Here is a 20,893-nt window from a genome sequence, read left to right as displayed (position 1 = left end):
TAAAATAAAGACTATTACAAGTGACAAAGAAGGACACTACATAATGATCAAGGGATCAATCGAAGAAGAAGATATAAAAATTGTAAATATTTATGCACCCAACATAGGAGCACCTCAATACATAAGGCAAATGCTAACAGCCATAAAGGGGGAAATCGACAGTAACATAATCATAGTAGGGGACTTTAACACTCCACTTTCACCAATGCACAGATCATCCAAAATGAAAATATTTAAAGAAACACAAGCTTTAAATGATTCATTAAACAAGATGGACTTAATTGATATTTATAAGACATTCCATCCAAAAACAACAGAATACACTTTCTTCTCGAGTGCTCATGGAACATTCTCCAGGAGAGATCATATCTTGGGTCACAAATCAAGCCTTGGTAAATTTAACAAAATTAAAATCATGTCAAGTATCTTTTCCGACCACAACTCTATGAGACTAGATAACAATTACGGGAAAAAAATTTGTAAAAAATACAAACACATGGAGCTAAACAATACGCTACTAAATAACCAGGAGATCACTGAAGAAATCAAAGAGGAAATCAAAACATACCTAGAAACAAATGACAATGAAAACGCGATGGCCCAAAACCTATGGGATACAGCAAAAGCAGTTCTAAGAGGGAAGTTTATAGCAATACAATCCTACCTTAAGAAACAAGAAACATCTCAAATAAACAACATAACCTTACACCTAAAGCAATTAGAGAAAGAAGAACAAAAAAACCCCAAAGTTAGCAGAAGGAAAGAAGTCATAAAAATAAGATCAGAAATAAAGGAAAAAGAAATGAAGGAAAAAATAGCAAAGATCAATAAAACTAAAAGCTGGTTCTTTGAGAAGATAAACAAAATTGACAAAGAATTAGCCAGATTCATCAAGAAAAAAAGGGAGAAGACTCAAATCAATAGAATTAGAAATGAAAAAGGAGAAGTAACAACTGACACTGGAGAAATACAAAGGATCATGAGAGATTACTACACACAACTATATGCCAATAAAATGGACAATGTGGAAGAAATGGACAAATTCTTAGAAAAGCACAAGCTTCTGAGACTGACCAGGAAGAAATAGAAAATATAAACAGACCAATCACAAGCACTGAAATGGAAACTGTGATTAAAAATCTTCCAACAAACAAATGTTCAGGACCAGATGGCTTCACAGGTGAATTCTATCAAACATTTAGAGAAGAGCTAACACCTATCATTCTCAAACTCTTCCAAAACATAACAGAGGAAGGAACACTCCAAAACTCATTCTATGAGGCCACTATCACCCTGATAACAAAACCAGACAAAGAGGTCACAAAAAAAGAAAACTACAGACCAATATCAATGATGAACGTAGATGCAAAAATCCTCAACAAAATACTAGCACACAGAATCCAGCAGCACATTAAAAGGATCATACACCATGATCAAGTGGGGTTTATCCCAGGAATGCAAGGATTCTTCAATATACACAAATCAATCAATGTGATACACTATATTAACAAACTGAAGGATAAAAACCACATGATAATCTCAATAGATACAGAAAAAGCTTTCAACGAAATTTAACACCCATTTATGATAAAAATCCGCCAGAAAGTAGGCATAGAGGGAACTTACCTCAACATAATAAAGGACATATATGACAAACCCACAGCCAACATCGTTCTCAATGATGAAAAACTGAAACCATTTCCTCTAACATCAGGAACAAGACAAGGGTGTCCACTCTCACCACTGTTATGCAACATAGTTTGGGAAGTTTTAGCCACAGCAATCAGAGAAGGAAAAGAAATAAAAGGAATCCAAATCGGAAAAGAAGCAGTAAAACTGTCACTGTTTGCAGATGACAAGTTACTCTTCATGGAGAATCCTAAAGATGCTATCAGAAAACTACTAGAGCTAATCAATGAATTTGGTAAAGTAGCAGGATACAAAATTAATGCACAGAAATCTCTTGCATTCCTATACACTAATGATGAAAAATCTGAAAGAGAAATTATGGAAACACTCCCATTTACCATTGCAACAAAAAGAATAAAATACCTAGGAATAAACCTACCTAAGGAGACAAAAGACCTGTATGCAGAAAACTATAAGACACTGATGAAAGAAATTAAAGATGATATAAATAGATGGAGAGATATACCATGTTCCTGGATTGGAAGAATCAGTATTGTGAAAATGACTATACTACCCAAAGCAATCTACAGATTCAATGCAATCCCTATCAGACTACCAATGGCATTTTTCACAGAACTAGTAAAAAAATTTCACAATTTGTATGGAAACACAAAAGACCCCAAATAGCCAAAGCAATCTTGAGAAAGAAAAAAGGAGCTGGAGGAATCAGGCTCCCTGACTTCAGACTATACTTCAAATCTACAGTAATCAATACAGTATGGTACTGGCACAAAAACAGAAATATAGACCAATGGAACAGGATAGAAAGCCCAGAGAGAAACCCACATACATATGGTCACCTTATTTTTGATAACAGAAGCAAGAATATACAATGGAGAAAAAACAGCCTCCTCAATAAGTGGTGCTGGGAAAACTGGACAGCTACACGTAAAAGAATGAAATTAGAACACTCCCTAACACCATACACAAAAAGAAACTCAAAATGGATTAAAGACTTAAATGTAAGGCCAGACACTATAAAACTCTTAGAGGAAAACATAGGCGGAACACTCTATAACATAAATCACAGCAAGATCCTTTTTGACCCACCTCCTAGAGAAATAGGAATAAAAACAAAATAAACAAATGGGACCTAATGAAACTTAAAAGTTTTTGCACAGCAAAGGAAAACACAAACAAGACGAAGAGACAACCCTCAGAATGGGAGAAAATATTTGCAAACGAAGCAACTGACAAAGGATTAATCTCCAAAATTTACAAGCAGCTCATGCAGCTCAATATCAAAAAACAAACAACCAAACCCAAAACTGGGCAGAAGACCTAAATAGACATTTCTCCAAAGAAGGTATACAGATTGCCAACAAACACAGGAAAGGATACTCAACATCACTAATCATGAGAGAAATGCAACTCAAAACTACAATGAAGTATCACTTCACACCAGTCAGAATGGCCATCATAAAAAAATCAACAAATAATAAATGCTGGTGAGGGTGTGGAGAAAAGGGAACCCTCTTGCGCTGTTGGTGGGAATGTAAATTGATACAGCCACTATGGAGAACAGTATGGAATTTCTTTATAAAACTAAAAATGGAACTACCATATGACCCAGGAATCCCACTACTGGGCATATACCCTGAGAAAACCATAATTCAAAAAGAGTTGGGGCTTTCCTGGTGGCGCAGTGGTTGAGAGTCCGCCTGCCGATGCAGGGGACACGGGTTCATGCCCCGGTCTGGGAAGATCCCACATGCCGCGGAGCAGCTGGGCCCGTGAGCCATGGCCCCTGAGCCTGCGCATCCAGAGCCTGTGCTCCGCAACGGGAGAGGCCACAACAGTGAGAGGCCCACGTACAGCCAAAAAAAGAAAAAAGAAAAAGAGTCATCTGCCACAATGTTCATTGCAGCACTATTCACAATAGCAGGACATGGAAGCAACCAAAGGGTCCATCGACAGATGAACTGATAAAGAAGATGTGGCACATATATACAATGGAATATTACTCAGCCATATAAAGAAACGAAATTGACTTATTTGTAGTGAGGTGGATGGACCTAGAGTCTGTCATACAGACTGAAGTTAAGTCAGAAAGAGAAAAACAAATATCGTATGCTAACGCATATATACGGAATCTGAAAAAAAAAATGGTTCTGAAGAACCTAGGGGCAGGACAGGAATAATGATGGAGATGTAGAGAATGGACTTGAGGACACACGGGAGGGGGAAGGGTAAGCTGGGACGAGGTGAGAGAGTGGCATGTACTTATATATATTACCAAATGTAAAATAGATAGCTAGTGGGAAGCAGCCACATAGCACAGGGAGATCAGCTTGGTACTCTGTGAGCACTTAGAGGGGTGGGATATGGAGGGTGGGAGGGAGATGTAAAGGGGAGGAGATATGGGGATATATGTATATGTATAGCTGATTCACTTTGTTATAAAGCAGAAAGTAACACACCATTTTAAAGCAATTATACTCCAATAAAGATGTTAAGAAAAAAAAAGAGAGAGAGAGAATGTGGTCCACATCCTTGAACCTGTCAGGGTATGGCCCAGCGCAATTACAGCATTGCTTACCTGATACATGATGTAAAAACTCTCCTCCTCTACTACAGGGATATTGCTAAAATTAGTATGCATGTAATAAAAGCTGGGATGCAGATGGAAAGGGAAACAGTTTTGCTGCCTTAAAAGTCAGTTATGACTTCTGCTTCCAATTATGACATGCTAGGTACTTCTACTGAGAACAACTGCTGAGAACAGCTAAGAAAGTATGTATTATGTCCAAGATAATCTTCAAAGCATCAAAAAGCTAACAAGATGATGAAGAAATACTGAGTAAAAATATAGGAAAAAGCAAAAACCTGAAAATGTAAACCCAGTTTTCAAAGGTGATTTTGTTTGCAAGATATTTGCCAAAACCGTTGCAAAGCTGAGCTGCACATCTGCAACTTTTTAGGGCAAGAATGACAGAAATCCAAGCCCAGAATCTTCCTGAGGTTTGGAAACTGATTTTATATATATATAATATACAAGTATCCAAGGCTACAGGGATATTACAGGGCTATATCCTCAGATTAGGAGTGAATGGAAGTAAATCAACATTTGTGTATACTTTCAGCCTAGGTTCTGTCACAAGGTGTTCATAGAAACTCAAGCCTCAATCTTAAATTTAGGTTGAGTGGTACAGATCTCAGGTTCTGGAAAAAAAATTTTTTCTCTAGAGGAGGAACTGCCATTCCAGGTTTCAAATACTTACTAAAAATAATGTTTTAAATACAATGATAAATATTTAAAGACAGACAGTTACACAGAGAAACAAAACACCAGAACATAATAGGTTTGGAGGAAATATATAAATTCTAAAAAGAAAAATACAAAACCAAATTTAAAAATACAGAGAACAAGTTTAACAATATATTAGACATAACAGAAGAAAGAATTTATGAACCTGAACTAAAGACAGATTAGAAGAAATTGTCCAGGATCCAGTTTCAAGAGAAAAAAATGTAGCTAATACATGCGATTAAAGTCCCAGAAAATGAAAGAGAGAATGGACAGAGGCAAAATATGAAGAAATAGTGACTAAAAATTTGACATAGCTGATGAAAGATATCAAACCACAGATTCAAAAATCCCAATCTTTCCTAAATACAATAAATAAGAAGAAATGTACAACTAGACACATCATACTGAAACTGTATAGAAGAAAAGAGAATAACTAAAAAGTTAGGGGAGGATGCAGAGAATTGATTATCTTCAAAGGATTCATACTTAAGACTCAATTCTCAACAGCTATAGTGGACACCAGAAAATTGTGGAACATCATTAGTGTGCTAAAAGTAAATATTTGCAATAGTATTATCCCCAAGTAAAATATCCCACAAGCATGAATATAAAGACATTTGAAACAAAGAGAAAACAGGATTTTACCACTTCCCTTAAAGCAAGCTCTAAAAGATATCCTTTAGCAGAGGGCAAAATGATTCCAGACAGGATGGTCTGAGATGCTCAAAAAATAGAAAGGTTCATTTTTATAGTATAATGTTATATAAGTAATTTAGTGTTGTAAGCAAAAGTGAATAGATGAAAATCTGTGTTAAAAAATAATTTTTGCCCACAAAAAAAAAAAATAGAAAGGCAAAGACAGAGAGATAAATACATGGGTAAAACATAAGGAATATTGCATAAAATGATAAGAATAATGTCTCTGGAATTTTAAAAGATAAGGATCTAAAAATGTATCAAAGTTAGAGCATATTAAATCAAAAAGGAGTAAATGGAATAAAAGGTTTAAAGTCATTGTAGTTTCCTGGAAGAGGATAAAGGTATTGATTAATATTAGATATTGAGGGACTTCCCTGGTCTAGTGGTTAAGACTCCATGGTTCCACTGCAGGGAGCACAAGTTTAATCCCTGGTTGGGGAACTAAGATCCCATATGCTGCATGGTGCAGCCAAAAATTTAAAAAAACAACAACAACAAAAAAACATTAGCTACTGATAAGTTAAACATATATATTCTATGGAAACCATCATAGGAATAAGAAACAATATATATAACTTCCAAAGTAGGCATGATAAAACACAATTTACCCAAATAGTTAAAAAATGGAAATAAGGGCAGAAGACCTTAACAGACATTTCTCCAAAGACATACAGATGGCCAGTAGGCACGTGAAAAGATGCTCGGCATCACTAATTATTAGAGAAATGCAAATCAAAACTACAGTAAGGTACCATCTCACACCACTCAGAATGGCCATCATTAAAAAGTCTACAAATAACAAATGTTGGAGAGGGTGTGAAGAAAAGGGAACCCTCCTACACTGTTGGTGGGAATGTAAGTTGGTGCAGCCACTATGGAAAACATTACGGTATGGAGGTTCCTCAGAAAACTAAAAATAGAATTACCATATGATCCAGCAATCCCACTCCTGGGCATATACCCAGACAAAACTATAATTCAAAAAGATACATGCACCCCTGTGTTCATAGCAGCACTATTCACAATAGCCAAACATGGACACAACCTAAATGTCCATCGACAGATGAATGGTTAAAGAAGATGTGGTACATATACACAATGGAATACTACTCAGCCATAAAAAAGAATGAAATAATGCCATTTGCAGCAACATGGATGCAACTAGAGACTATCATAATAAGTGAAGTAAGTCAGAAAGAGAAAGACAAATACCATATGATATCACTTATATGTGGATTCTAAAATATGGCACAAATGAACCTATCTACAAAACAGACTCACAGGGCTTCCCTGGTGGCGCAATGGTTGAGAGTCCGCCTGCCGATGCAGAGGACACGGGTTCATGCCTTGGTCCGGGAAGATCCCACATGCTGCGGGGTGGCTAGGCCTGTGAGCCATGGCCACTGAGCCTGCACGTCCGGAGCCTGTGCTCCACAATGGGAGAGGCCACAACAGTGAGAGGCCCGCGTACCGCAAAGAAAAAAAGAAAAAACAGACTCACAGACATAGAGAACAGACTCGTGGTTGCCAAGGGGGAGGGTGGTAGGGGAGCGAAGGACTGGGAGTGTGGGATGAGCAAATTTAAACTACATATATAGGATGGATAAACAACAAGGTCCTACTGTAGAGCACAGGGAAATATATTCAATATCCTGTGATAAACCATAATGGAAAAGAATTGTTTAAATGTCTGTATGTGTGTAACTGAGTCACTTTGCTGCACAGCAGAGATTGGCACAACATTGTAAATCAACTCTACTTCAATAAAAAATAAATAAATAAAAATTTTAAAAATTAAATCAGAATATATTATATGCAGACCACTGACATTTTTTTAAAGGAATAATAAAAAAGATAAATTTAAGATAGGAAATAAAAGGAGAACATAAAACAAACAAAAGGCAGCATCTATGAAAACAAAAATCAAATGGCAGGATAAAACAAAAAATATCAGTAATCATAATATATATAAACAGGTAAAATTTGCTTTTAAAAGAAATGAGACACACAGATCTTTGTATCTAAATATCATTTCCCATTCAAAGAAACCAGGAGTCTCTGAACAAAGGTCTGATTACAGTTCTGGTGAATGGAAAGTGTTCTGGGCCCTCTTTTTGTACCAGAAAGTCCTGTTGGATCCTTTTCCTTCTGGTCATTGGGTGTGAACAACCACCAGTACCAATTTACTTCTGGACTACCTTTCTAATACATTAATCCATCATCACCAGTTCTAACCAACACTTCTTATAATTGCTACAATTCCTACTTCTGTTCAGACAATTCTGCCTACTCTCAATTCCCTATATTCACACTTTTCTATATACAAAGACAGAAGAATACATGCTCATACTTTATAAACACACAGTTTAGACAACATTGTACTCATATTGCAGACCCCCCCTATTGTGTCAGTTCATTTAGAATCAGATGCTATCAGTGGAGGATAAAGAGAGAGGGAGCAACATGCAGGGGCAGCCTTCAGACCATGATGTAGATCTGACAACTGTGGAAGTGGAAAAGAGAGAAAGGACTGGGTAGGAAGAGCTTCAGATTATGGACCAGTTCTGAGAAAGAGTCAGCCAGGCAGATGGAAAGTCTCTGAGCCAAAGCACCTGATAAAACAGTCCCACATTGAACTGGAAAGGGTCAGCTTTAGAAAGCCCCTGTGCTTAGTCACTGTCTGGGAGCAGTCCAGAGGAAGAATGGCCCTGGAGTGAATGCCACGGTAGATCTACAGGACAGCAGCTGGAGGCTGGCCAAGTATGCTCTTCCATCAGATTCTCTTGAAGGAAATGTGAGCATCACATCTTTTTTTGTGAATGCCACACCTACTTACACAATTAATATTCACCCATCTTTTACATTAAAGAATCTTTTATATAATTTGTTATTAATCTTCTCTTTTTAGTTCATGGCATCGTTTCCCCAAAAAATATAATTATTATTTTCTTAAGTAAATGAAAAGTTTAGATTACACTTAAAAAAAGGAAGTGCAAATATACACAATAATCTTCCAATTTAAATTACACATACACTTTGGCCAGGAATTTCAAATAGAAAAAATACACATACGTATGCAAAGATACGTGCAAGTATGTTTTAAGAGAAAAAAAATCAAGATGCAGAACGATATAGATTACCTTATTCCACATATGTAAAAACATTAATCCGCACGAACCTGCATGACATAAATAAAAATGAAAATGTCCGAATAGATACATACAATGTATTTGACAATAGCTGATCTCAGGGAGAAGAGGACTGGGGAGGACAGCATTCAAGATGGGGAGTGCTCTTTATGCCATACACATCTTTGTATTTGAATTTTTTCTGCTACTTGTGCAAGTTCTTAAGTAATTTTAATAGGTCTTACCACTCTGAAAACAGCACAGACAACAATATTGCTAAAGAAAATAATGGTTTAACAAAAGACAAACTAGAAAGAAAATTTTGAAAAGAAACCACAAAATAGAATAATGTTAGTAACACCAAATTAACCACATGCCACTTATATGGCTCATATAAAACAAAACAAACAACAAAGAGATGATTAAAATGAAAATATTCCTGAACACAAACAGATAACAACACAGGGCTGGCCATATTAGAGTAGAATTGCAGCATTAAATAGGCCAAAGTAGGTCATTCAAAACTGATAAGAGACAGAATTCATAAGAAAGTAAAACACTGCCAAATTCATAATAAAGATAAACAGCTTCTACTCACATAAAGTAAAAGCTATTAGTAACATATGGAGAAATGGACAAAACACAGGTGCATTGAAAATCTCAAAAAGTATTTTTTAGATCAAGTGAAAGAACTATGCCACAGAAGAATGCAATAACAGAACAATATAACAGCCCTACCTATTATTAACTGAGCACTTACCATTCAACAGGCAACACACTATACAGTCTCTTATTAAATCCCCAGAACACCCAAATTACATACAAAACTCTGAGACTTCAAGAAGTTAAGACACTTATGAAAACAAAGTTAAGATACTTAAGAAAAACTTATGGTTACCAAAGAGGAAAGCGGAGAGAGATAAATTGGAAATTTGGAATTAACAGACACATACTACTATATATAAAATATTATAGATAAACAACAAGGACCTACTGTATAGCATAGGGAACTATATTCAATATCTTGTAATAACCTATAATGGAAAAGAATCTGGAAAAGCAAACACATATACATACATATATATGTGTGTGTGTGTGTGTGTGTGTGTGTGTGTGTGTGTGTGTGTATAACTGAATCACTTTGCTGTACACCTGAAACATGGTAAATCAACTATACTTCAATAAAAAAATAAAAATTTTTAAAAAGAAGTTAAGATACTAATACAAGGGTATCCAGAAAACAAGTGGGATTCAAATCCAAGATTGTCTGATTACAAAGCCTGCACACCACTTAGTGCGGCTACAATATAAGTCACTGCATATAATAGCACTGAATTAGTATTGTAGATACTATTGGGATATCTAGTAAACCACAAAGCAAATATCAATAAATTCCAAGAAACTGTTACTCTAAAGAACATATTTTCTTAGGTTAATAAGGATAAACAATAAAAATTAAACAAAATAATTTCAACAAGTTAAAAAAACACTTTCCCCCATAAGTTGTGTATCAATAAGATAAAGAAAACTGCAATAGAAATTATTTAGAAAATAAATGAACATACCATAAATAAAAATGTATGAAATAAGGTCAAAATACTTATATTTGTTAAAAATATGAAAGGTAAAGAAATTAAATTTTCAACAAGAAATTAGGAAAATGCCCAAATAGAGATGTCAACCTTCTGTGGAAGCAGGAAACAAATAAACAAAACATTTTGAAAAAAAGAAACAACAAAAACTCAGAGGGGCAAAAACTGAATTTATAACTAATCCAAAAGTTTTTTGGTCAAATATGGTAGGTTGGACTCATTTGTTTTTCTGGATGACTGGTCATGATATCTAATAGCTACGGAATCATACACCATAAACCTTGCTAAAAAAATTAAAGACATGGTTTTACACTAGTGTGGGTATAGTAATTTGACAAGTAGAGAATAAAGCACTTGTAATTGAAAATAAATGAGAAAAGACAAAAAAATATACTAATTTCTAGAAAATTCATTCTAGGGAAGAAAAAAATTCCCCAAATATCATTAGAAATGGGAAAGAAAACAATGCAACTTTAGAAATGGAGATTAAAACTAAAGAGAGAATATATACAAACTCTGCATATAAGCTTATAAATTTCAACTGAATACATGGCTTTCTGTAAGAATATGTTACCAATTGACTTCAGAAAAAATATTAAACATGAATAACCCAAGAATTAGAAAATAAAAAGTTTTAACTATCAAAAAATTACCTTCCCAAACAGTTCAAATGTTTCAAGACAATGAATTCTTCCACATTTTCAAGGTTATTCCTAAGCTATTTTAATTCCAGAATATTAAAAAAGAAGAAATGCTACCCAATTAACTTTATAAAGCAAGAATGACTTTGATAACAGAGTCCAACAAAAAAAATACACTAAATACATATTTCACTCATGAGTATATATTTTAAAAATACAATAAAATATTGCCTAACAGAATTCAATACAATATTTAAAAATAATACATCATAATCAAGGAATATAAAGATGTTTCAATATCAACAATGATGTTGATGACCATTTCAAACAAGAGCACATATGGACAGAATTTCTTTGATTTAATCTTATCTCTGAGTTTATTATGCTAATACCCTGGTATGCTTTCCCCATGATTAACTTTTTTGTCTTATTCTTTCCTGATATATGTGTTATCAGTAAGCTATCTAGGATCCTATGCAAATAACCTAATTCTAAATACCATTAAAAATGCATGCACCATGATGTCCATCACAGAATTATTTTAAGAGGAAAATATAAGTAGGAAGAAGAAAGGGGCAGGGGGAAGGAGAATAAAAGAAGAGGAGGAGGAAGAAAAAGAATTTTTAACAATGAAAGAAAATGGACGAGAAAGTGGGCAGTGATTGTCTTGAGGGAGAAAAATAACAGATGATTTTGGTTTTCTTCTCTTCATTTTTCTAATTTTTAAAATAAGCTGTATAACATAAAATGAGAACAAGCAAACACTTTAAGGGAAGAAGAAAATAGATTACTAATTGTATTGGGTAGTTTTAAACTTTCTTAAACATTAACTAAAAATGCACTTTTAAAAGCAAATGAAAATATCATAAAGATCTTCTAAACAACCCAAGAAGCTTTATATCTTGTCAGTCAAAAAAATGATTCATTCAGAAAGAAAAGAGAATACTCTTTTTGACTGGGTAAATTAACATGGATAAGTACAACATTTTTTTTTAGAAATATACATATAAGTGTATGTGCATAAGTGTACATATAGTTAGGGGTTATGTGTGTATATATGTATACACATATAACACATACATATAAAAATTATTTATTTTATATGTATAATTTCTATAGTGCCATCCAATCATTCAATTATGTCAATCTTTACCGACAATTTACATAACAACTATCCAGTAAAATTTAATGTCATAGTCAATTATACAGTCTAATTATTAAACAACAATAGAGAAATGTCATTCAGTATTTTACCTCATATTTTGGATATACGGTTTCCTTTATGACAGATACTGGAACAGAGAATTTGGGTGAAGTCAGATTCCAAAACAACTTGGTAAATCCTGGATAAGCAGACACCTTTGAAAATAACATAAAAGGCTATTAGAAACTAACAAATGGTCTCTAGGGTAAATACCCAAGCTCCTATCAAAATTAGTTCTAGCTGCTGAGAAAATGAGGTGATTGGTTCCACAGTGTCTGCAAATCTGGGAAAGACAATTTATCATACCCATCAGATTAGCAAAAATATAGTCAGCAATTTCAAGTGATGCCAAGGATGTGGGAAATTAGTAGAACCACACTAGACGCAAACTGGCCATTTCTAGTAAAATAGAAAATGTACATGCCGCATAATCCAATAATTTCACTTCCAGCTACATATTCTAAGGAAATTCTTCCACATATTCATGAAGAGATATGTACAAGGATGCTGATACAGCATACGAAATAGCAAAAAACAAAGCCCAATTTAAATGTCAATTAATAGAGAAACAGATGAATAAAATGTGGTGAATTCTAATAACTAAACACTGTAAAGCCATTCCAGCACAAAAATTACAAACCATAGATGGATCTTAGAAGCACAGTACTAACAGTAAAATAAGTAACTTTTAGAAAGATACATACAAAATCGTGTCATTTATATAAATGTACCTAGAACACACAGAACTATAGTATTTATTGTTTAGGGTCATAAGTACATCTAATAATGTATAAAATCATGGACTGGAAAAAAAGATAATTGTAACAATAACTGTCCTTGAGTAAAAAGGAAGAGAAATGGAATTACGAAGAAGTACAAGAGGACTTAATTTGTTTTTAAAATGTCTTTTAAAAAATCTGGAACAAGTATAACAAAATATTACTTACAAATTTTTGATAACATGTACCAATGTGTTTGTTAGTTTGGTTTCTGTATTTATTTGTTTCTTTAAACCTTTTCAAATAAAATTTAATCAGGCATAGAAGAATTTTTAGGGAGGTGAAACTATCCTGCATGATACTAGAATTGTGGCTAAATGACATTCAGTTCTCAAAACCACCGAACTTTACAGCACAAAGACTGACACAATGTATGCAAATTTTTAAAAAATCATTTAGGAGGTCAAGAGGAATCCCTGGATAGTAACCTTGGAAATGAGTAGGGTATATAAGACTAAAGGCAAAAGAAACTGTATGTAGCACTACACTTTAGTTGATAAAGTTGTTTCCCACAGGAATATGGGTTAATAATTCTGATACTTCTATACTGGAATTAAACAATTAAGTAAATGGATGGAGGATGGTGGGAGCCAGGTTTGTCACTCACTGTAGGGAGCTTAAAGATAAGTAAGGGAGGAGGTTAGAATGATACATGTGGTCATGAATTAGAGTTGTAGACATCAGTATGAACTCATGCTTAGCTTAAGTTAGACAAAGATGGTTACATATACGACAATCCAAAACCTGTGGGATGTGGCAAAAGCAGTTCTAAGAGAGAAGTTTATTGCTATACAAGCCTACCTCAAGAAACAAGAAAAATCTCAAATAAACAGTCTAATCTTACACCTAAAGGAACTAGAGAAAGAAGAAAAAACAAAACGCAAAATTAGCAGAAGGAAAGAAAGCATAAAGATCAGAGCAGAAATAAAAGAAATAGAAACAAAGAAAACAATAGTAAAGATCAATAAAACTAAAAGCTGGTTCTTTGAGAAGATAATCAAAATTAATAAACCATTAGCCAGACTCATCAAGAAAAAGTGGGAGAGGACTCAAATCAATAAAATTAGAAATGACAAAGGAGAAGTTACAACAGACACCGCAGAAATACAAAGCACCCTAAGAGACTACTACAAGTAACTCTATACCAACAAAATAGACAACCTGGAAGAAATGGACAAATTCTTAGAAAGGTATAACCTTCCAAGACTGAACCAGGAAGAAATAGAAAATATAAACAGACCAATCACAAGTAATGAAAGTAAAACTGTGATTAAAAATCTTCCAACAAACAAAAGTCCAAGACCAGATGGCTTCACAGGTGAATTCTATCAAACATTTAGAGAAGAACTAACACTCATCCTTCTCAAACTCTTCCAAAAAATTGCAGAGGAAGGAACATTCCCAAACTCATTCTATGAGGCCACCATCACCGTGATACCAAAACCAGACAAAGACACTACAAAAAAAGAAAATTACAGACCAATATCACTGATGAAAATAGATGCAAAAATCCTCAACAAAATACTAGCAAACAGAATCCAACAACACATTAAAAGGATCTTACACCATGATCAAGTGGGATTTATCCCAGGGATGCAAGGATTCTTCAATATATGCAAATCAATCAATGTGATACACCATATTAACAAACTGAAGAATAAAAATCATATGATCATCTCAATAGATGCAGAAAAAGCTTTTGACAAAATTCAACACCCATTTATGATAAAAACTCTCCAGAAAGTGGGCATAGAGGGAACCTACCTCAACATAATAAAGGCCATATATGAAAAACCCACAGCAAACATCATTCTCGATGGTGAAAAATTGAAAGCATTTCCTCTAAGATCAGGAACAAGACAAGGATGTCCACTCTAACCACTATTATTCAACGTAGTTTTGGAAGTCCTAGCCACGGCAGTCAGAGAAGAAAAAGAAATAAAAGGAATACAAACTGGAAAAGAAGAAGTAAAACTGTCACTGTTTGCAGGTGATATGGTACTATACATAGAGAATCCTAAAAATGCCACCAGAAAACTACTAGAGCTAATCAATGAATTTGGTGAAGTTGCAGGATACAAAATTAATGCACAGAAATCTCTTGAATTCCTATACACTAATGATGAAAAATCTGAAAGAGAAATGAAGGAAACACTCCCATTTACCATTGCAACAAAAAGAATAAAATACCTAGGAATAAACTTACCTAAGGAGATAAAAGACCTGCATGCAGAAAACTATAAGACACTGATGAAAGAAATTGAAGATGATACCAACAGATGGAGAGATATACCATGTTCTTGGATTGGAGGAATCAATATTGTGAAAATGACTATACTACCCAAAGCAATCTACAGATTCAATGCAATTCCTATCAAATTACCAATGGCATTTTTTATGGAACTAGAACAAAATAATCTTAAAATTTGTATGGAGACACAAAAGACCCCAAATAGCCAAGGTAGTCTTGAGGGAAAAAAACAGAGCTGGAGGAATCAGACTCCTGGGCTTCAGACTATACTACAAAGCTACAGTAATCAAGACAATATGGTACTGGCACAAAAACAGAAACATAGATCAATAGAACAAGATAGAAAGCCCAGAGATAAATCCATGCACCTATGGTCAACTAGTCTATGACAAAGGAGGCAAGGATATACAATGGAGAAAAGACAGTCTCTTCAATAAGTGGTGCTGGGAAAACTGGACAGCTACATGTAAAAGAATTAAATTAGAACACTCCCTAACACCATACATAAAAATAAACTAAAAATGGATTTGAGACCTAAATGTAAGACCAGAAACTATAAAACTCTTAGAGGAAAACATAGGAAGAACACTCTTTGACATAAATCACAGCAAGATCTTTTTTGATCCACCTCCTACAGTTATGGAAATAAAAACAAAAATAAATGGGACCTAATGAAACTTAAAAGTTTTTGCACAGCAAAGGAAACCATAAACAAGACGAAAAGACAATCCTCAGAATGGGAGAAAATATTTGCAAACGAATCAATGGACAAAGGATTAATCTCCAAAATATATAAACAGCTCATGCAGCTCAATGTTAAAGAAACAAACAACCCAATCCAAAAATGGGCAGAAAACCTAAATAGACATTTCTCCAAAGAGGACATACAGATGGCCAAGAAGCACATAAAAAGCTACTCAACATCACTAATTATTAGAGAAATGCAAATCAAAACTACAATGAGGTATCACCTCACACCAGTTAGAACGGGCTTCATCAGAAAATCTACAAACAACAAATGCTGGAGAGGGTATGGAGAAAAGGGAACCCTCTTGCACTGTTGGTGGGAATGTAAATTGATACAGCCACTATGGAGAACAGTATGGAGGTTCCTTAAAGAACTAAAAATAGAATTACCATATGATCCAGCAATCCCACTACTGGGCATATACCCAGAGAAAACCATAATTCAAAAAGACACATGCCCCCCAATGTTCACTGCATCACTATTTACAATAGCCAGGTCATGGAAGCAACCTAAATGCCCATCGACAGACAAATGGATAAAGAAGTTGTGGTACGTATATACAATGGAATATTACTCGGCCATAAAAAGGAACGAAATTGAGTCATTTGTTGAGACATGGATGGATCTAGAGACTGTTATACAGAGTGAAGTAAGTCAGAAAGAGAAAAACAAATATCATATATTATCGCATGTATGTGGAACCTAGAAAAATGATACAGATGAACCGGTTTGCAGGGCAGAAGTTGATACACAGATGTAGAGAACAAATGTATGGGCACCAAGGGGGGAAAGTTGTGAGGGGGTGGGGATGGTGGTGTGCTGAACTGGGTGATTGGGATTGACATGTATACACTGATGTGTATAAAACTGATGACTAATAAGAACCTGCTGTATAAAAAAATAAATAAAATTCAAAACTTAAAAAAAAGATGGTTACAGATAGAAATATTATGTATATTTATTATATTTATTATGTGTATTATAAATATGTGTATTTATAGGAAGGAGTTAGTATACAGACATATATTTGTGTGAGGTGAGAAGGCCTAGAAGCAACAAAGCCCCAGCAGCAACAAGCACATCCAATGCTCTGATCTTAGTTTCTAACTACATTCTCCAATAAAGGGAACTGAGGCTCCCTGTAGAAATGGCTGATTCTATGGACTGGGGCAGGAAATACGCAAGATAAACCTGGAGCATCTGTACTACCAGTAATTAAGTGTTAAAAAAAAAAATCCCACAGTGATGGGGTCTGTCAAAGGGACGTAGGAGACAACTGAAGGAGCTCTCAATGACCAAAGCTCAAACAATTTTAGCAAAATAATAACAATAATAATAAAGTAGTATTGTAATATAACTCAAAGTATAGCATAAATATCCATGGGTCATACTGATATAAGTAAATGACCGAATAAATAAATAAATGGGAAGAACAGACAAACATCCTGTCCAGATGAATTCAAATTAATCTTTGTAGGTACTCTGCTCTGAAAGAGGTGGAGCATAGCTCCACATTCCTTAAGTGTGGGCTGCACATAGTGACTTCTTTCCAGAGTACAGAACGGAAAGGAGGCAAAAAGAGAAAATTGACAATAAAGAAAACCTGGCAGACACTACCTCAGCCAGGTGATTAAAGTTAACATCAACAATGATAAGTCATATTGATAATACGTACTCTCAATATGATATGATGAAAATGGCACCTTACCTCAGTGGTCTTCCTCCCAAAATCACATAACACAATCAAATCAAAAACACATCAGCCAATCCCAATTAGGGACAGTCTACAAGATACCTGACCAGTACGCTCCCAAACTGTCAAGGTCAACAAAAACAAGGGAAGTCTCAGAAACTGTCACAGCCAAGAGAAGCCTAAGGAGACATAACAACTAAATGTAATGTGGTATCCTGGAGGGGATCCTGGAACAGAAAATGGGCATTACATTAAAACTTAGGAAATCTGAATGAAGTACGGACCTTAGTTAATAATAACGTATAAATAGCAGTTCACTGATTTTAACAAATGTACCATACTGCTCTAAGATGTATTGGTAGTTTCTTAGGGCTACTGTAGCAAATACAATTCGGTGGCTTAAAACAACAGAAATTTATTGTCTCAGAGTTCTGGAAACAAGAAGTCCGTCAAGGTGTCAACAGGGCCATGCTCCCTCTGAATGCTATAGAGAATTCTCCTGTGCCTCTTCCTAGCTTCTAGTGGTTGCCGGCAACCCTTGGCATTCCTTGGCTTGCAGCGGCATCATTCCAATTTGCTTCCATCACTCCAAGGCGTCTTCCCTGTGTGTCTGTGTGTTCACAGAGCATTCTCTTCTTATAAGGACACCAGTTATATTGGATTTAGGGCTTACCCTTGGGTTTAGGGCTAACCCTAAATCCAAGGTGATCTCATTCCAAGATTCTTAATTACATCTGTAAAGACCCTATTTCCAAATAAGGTCACATTCACAGGTACCATGGGTTAGGACTTGGATATATCTTTTGGGGGCCACTATTAACCCACCATTATCATGTTAATAATAGGGGAAACAGAGTGTGGGAAATCTCCACACTGTCTTTGTAATTTTTCTGGAAGTCTAAGACTATTCTAAAAAATAAAGTTTACTATCAATAAAATAATAATAATAAAACAAACAGTAAAAGAAAAATAATTTTAAAAAATAGCTGGAAGTGAAAAACTTAATCAGGCATTCATGACAAGATTTGAAGAAAATGTGGCAAGATTTTTTAAAATAATAGCTATCTGAATCCATGGTATTATTGGTAATTGTGTTTTCCTTAACTTTCATTGACTTTGAATAATATTTAATTGGACCAAGCACTTTCCCCAACAAGATTTGTCTTTCACCAGAAAAAAATGAGCACAGATGATTTTAAAGCATCAATTTACAAGCATTACTCTAACATTAACTATGAAACCTTAAGAGTGACCATCTCCTGGAGCATGGTTGCTATACAGACTTCTGACAGTAATATCCAAAGACCCAAACACAGTAAATAAAGATTCACAATTATAAGCTGATACTGAGTCTTCAGCACTTTTATTTCTAGTCAACTATTCTTTGATCACATTTCCTCTCTACCAACAGAGTATTTATTTAGAGAAAGGTAGATTTTGCAGTTGCCACGTTAATTTGTCCACCACAGAAATTCAAAATTGTTTCCATCTCACTCATCCTCTATTTGGTGGGCACACTGCATCACTTTATGCTGTACAGACCTAGAGCCAGGAATTCCTTGACAAAAGATGAATAAACTCTTCCAAAATCAGCTGACAATTCTTTTTCCAAAGATCACCTAGAAATTAAGATTTCAGATATTCAAATGATATGTCACATACAATATGGTAAATCTTCCCTTGTAGTAGGTAGACTTTCAGCAGCTTAAGCATCCAGAATACAATTATTCCCCTAGAAGAAGGCAGAATACAAGCCTCTAAGTGGGAAGAGAGGAAAATCTATCACTAAACAGCACGATTTTGCTCTCAAGGAAAAACACAGATGCACTTTCAGGAGAGAATGTGTCAAATTAAACTAGAAAAGAAACACTCATCATGGTAAACTGGTTTCCCCAGCAATGCTCAGAACTTTCTAAGAGGAAATGAGGAAAATGGTTAAAAACAGCCGGGTTGGTGGCTGCTAGAACTTGACAGGAGGGTAAAGATTGCACTAACTATAAAGCAAGCTAGGTTAATTTAGTAAAACAGCACCTGCACAGCCCCTAAGGTTACCACATATGTTACAACCCAATACAATAACTCATGTTCATACTGAAGACTCAATGTCAGAATATTATATTCACTAAGGGAGAGAGACATGCAAATTAGCTTCAGGGGTAAGTTGAGCTTCATATAAATGAAATATAAGGACGAACAACAGTTTCTAAAATGTGGTCTGAGCTCTGGAGAGCCTCAAGACCTTTCAGGGGTCTTTTCAAGACCTTTCCACACTAAAAATACAAAGAGGTCATTTGCCTTTTTCACTGTGTTGAAATCTGCACTTTGTGTTAAAAAAAAAAAAAAGAGAGTAAAATTGGTGGACCTTAGTGTGAATTAAGGCAGCAGGATCTTAAAAATACCCCCACAAAGCAGGAAAAAAATGTTCATTTTATTAAATCTCAACTTTTAAGTGAGTATCTTTTTAATATTCAGTGTAACAAAATAATAAGTACACATGAAGTTCTTCTGTGGCCATAGTGCAGTAGGATGGTGGTTTTGAGGAAAAACATGTGTGCTATTGTTTGAGTTCTGAACTGAACTAGCTACCATTTTTACTTGAGAGGACAAATATCAAACTACCTTTATTCAGACTTTGGTTTGTGGTAAGCATTTTCTTGAAAATGAGAAAATCAGTCATTTCAAATAAAATAATTGAGACTATTTGTGTCAAGAGAAAAAATTTAAGCTTTTAGCAAAAATTAGAATTTTGGAAAAATTGTGTCCCTCACCATGAGCTTGCCAGGTTCCCAGTGCTAAAAGACTTTTCTGATAATATTAAAATTGAGATATTTTGACATTATATATTAGTGAAATGTGTCAACATTTGAAGATCTACATAACTTGATGAATAGTACTTTCTAAATGACCAATACAAAATGTTACAAAATCATGCATGGGTAAAAGAGCCATTCAAAGTACAAAATGAGGCAATAGATTTTCATGTAATAAGGTATAAAAAAGTCATTGACATGGTTTCAGATTTCAATTGCAACAAACTTTTTTACCTGTACAAATTATCATTTAATACATTTTCTTTTCAGCTAAGTTTAATTTTTTTTTTGGTACTGGTCCAACAACCACAATTCTTGTACTAAACTTTTAACTTTGAGATAATTATAGATTCACAGACAGTTTTAAGAAATAATACAGAGAGACCCTATCTATCCTTTACTCAGTTTA

General features: G+C 34.7%; 1 protein-coding gene across 1 annotated transcript in view; it reads right to left on the bottom strand.

Moving 5' to 3' along the window:
- TTC6 (tetratricopeptide repeat domain 6) overlaps positions 1-20,893 on the bottom strand; it is a 195,040-nt gene that overhangs the window by 74,027 nt on the left and 100,120 nt on the right. The window contains exon 7 of the mRNA XM_060293608.1: positions 12,254-12,358. Coding sequence (XP_060149591.1) covers positions 12,254-12,358 — 105 coding nt within the window. The remainder of the gene's footprint in view (positions 1-12,253; positions 12,359-20,893) is intronic.

This window comes from Globicephala melas, chromosome 2 (assembly GCF_963455315.2).
Source record: "Globicephala melas chromosome 2, mGloMel1.2, whole genome shotgun sequence".
NCBI lineage: Eukaryota > Metazoa > Chordata > Mammalia > Artiodactyla > Delphinidae > Globicephala > Globicephala melas.
This window is presented reverse-complemented; position numbering and strand designations above follow the sequence as displayed.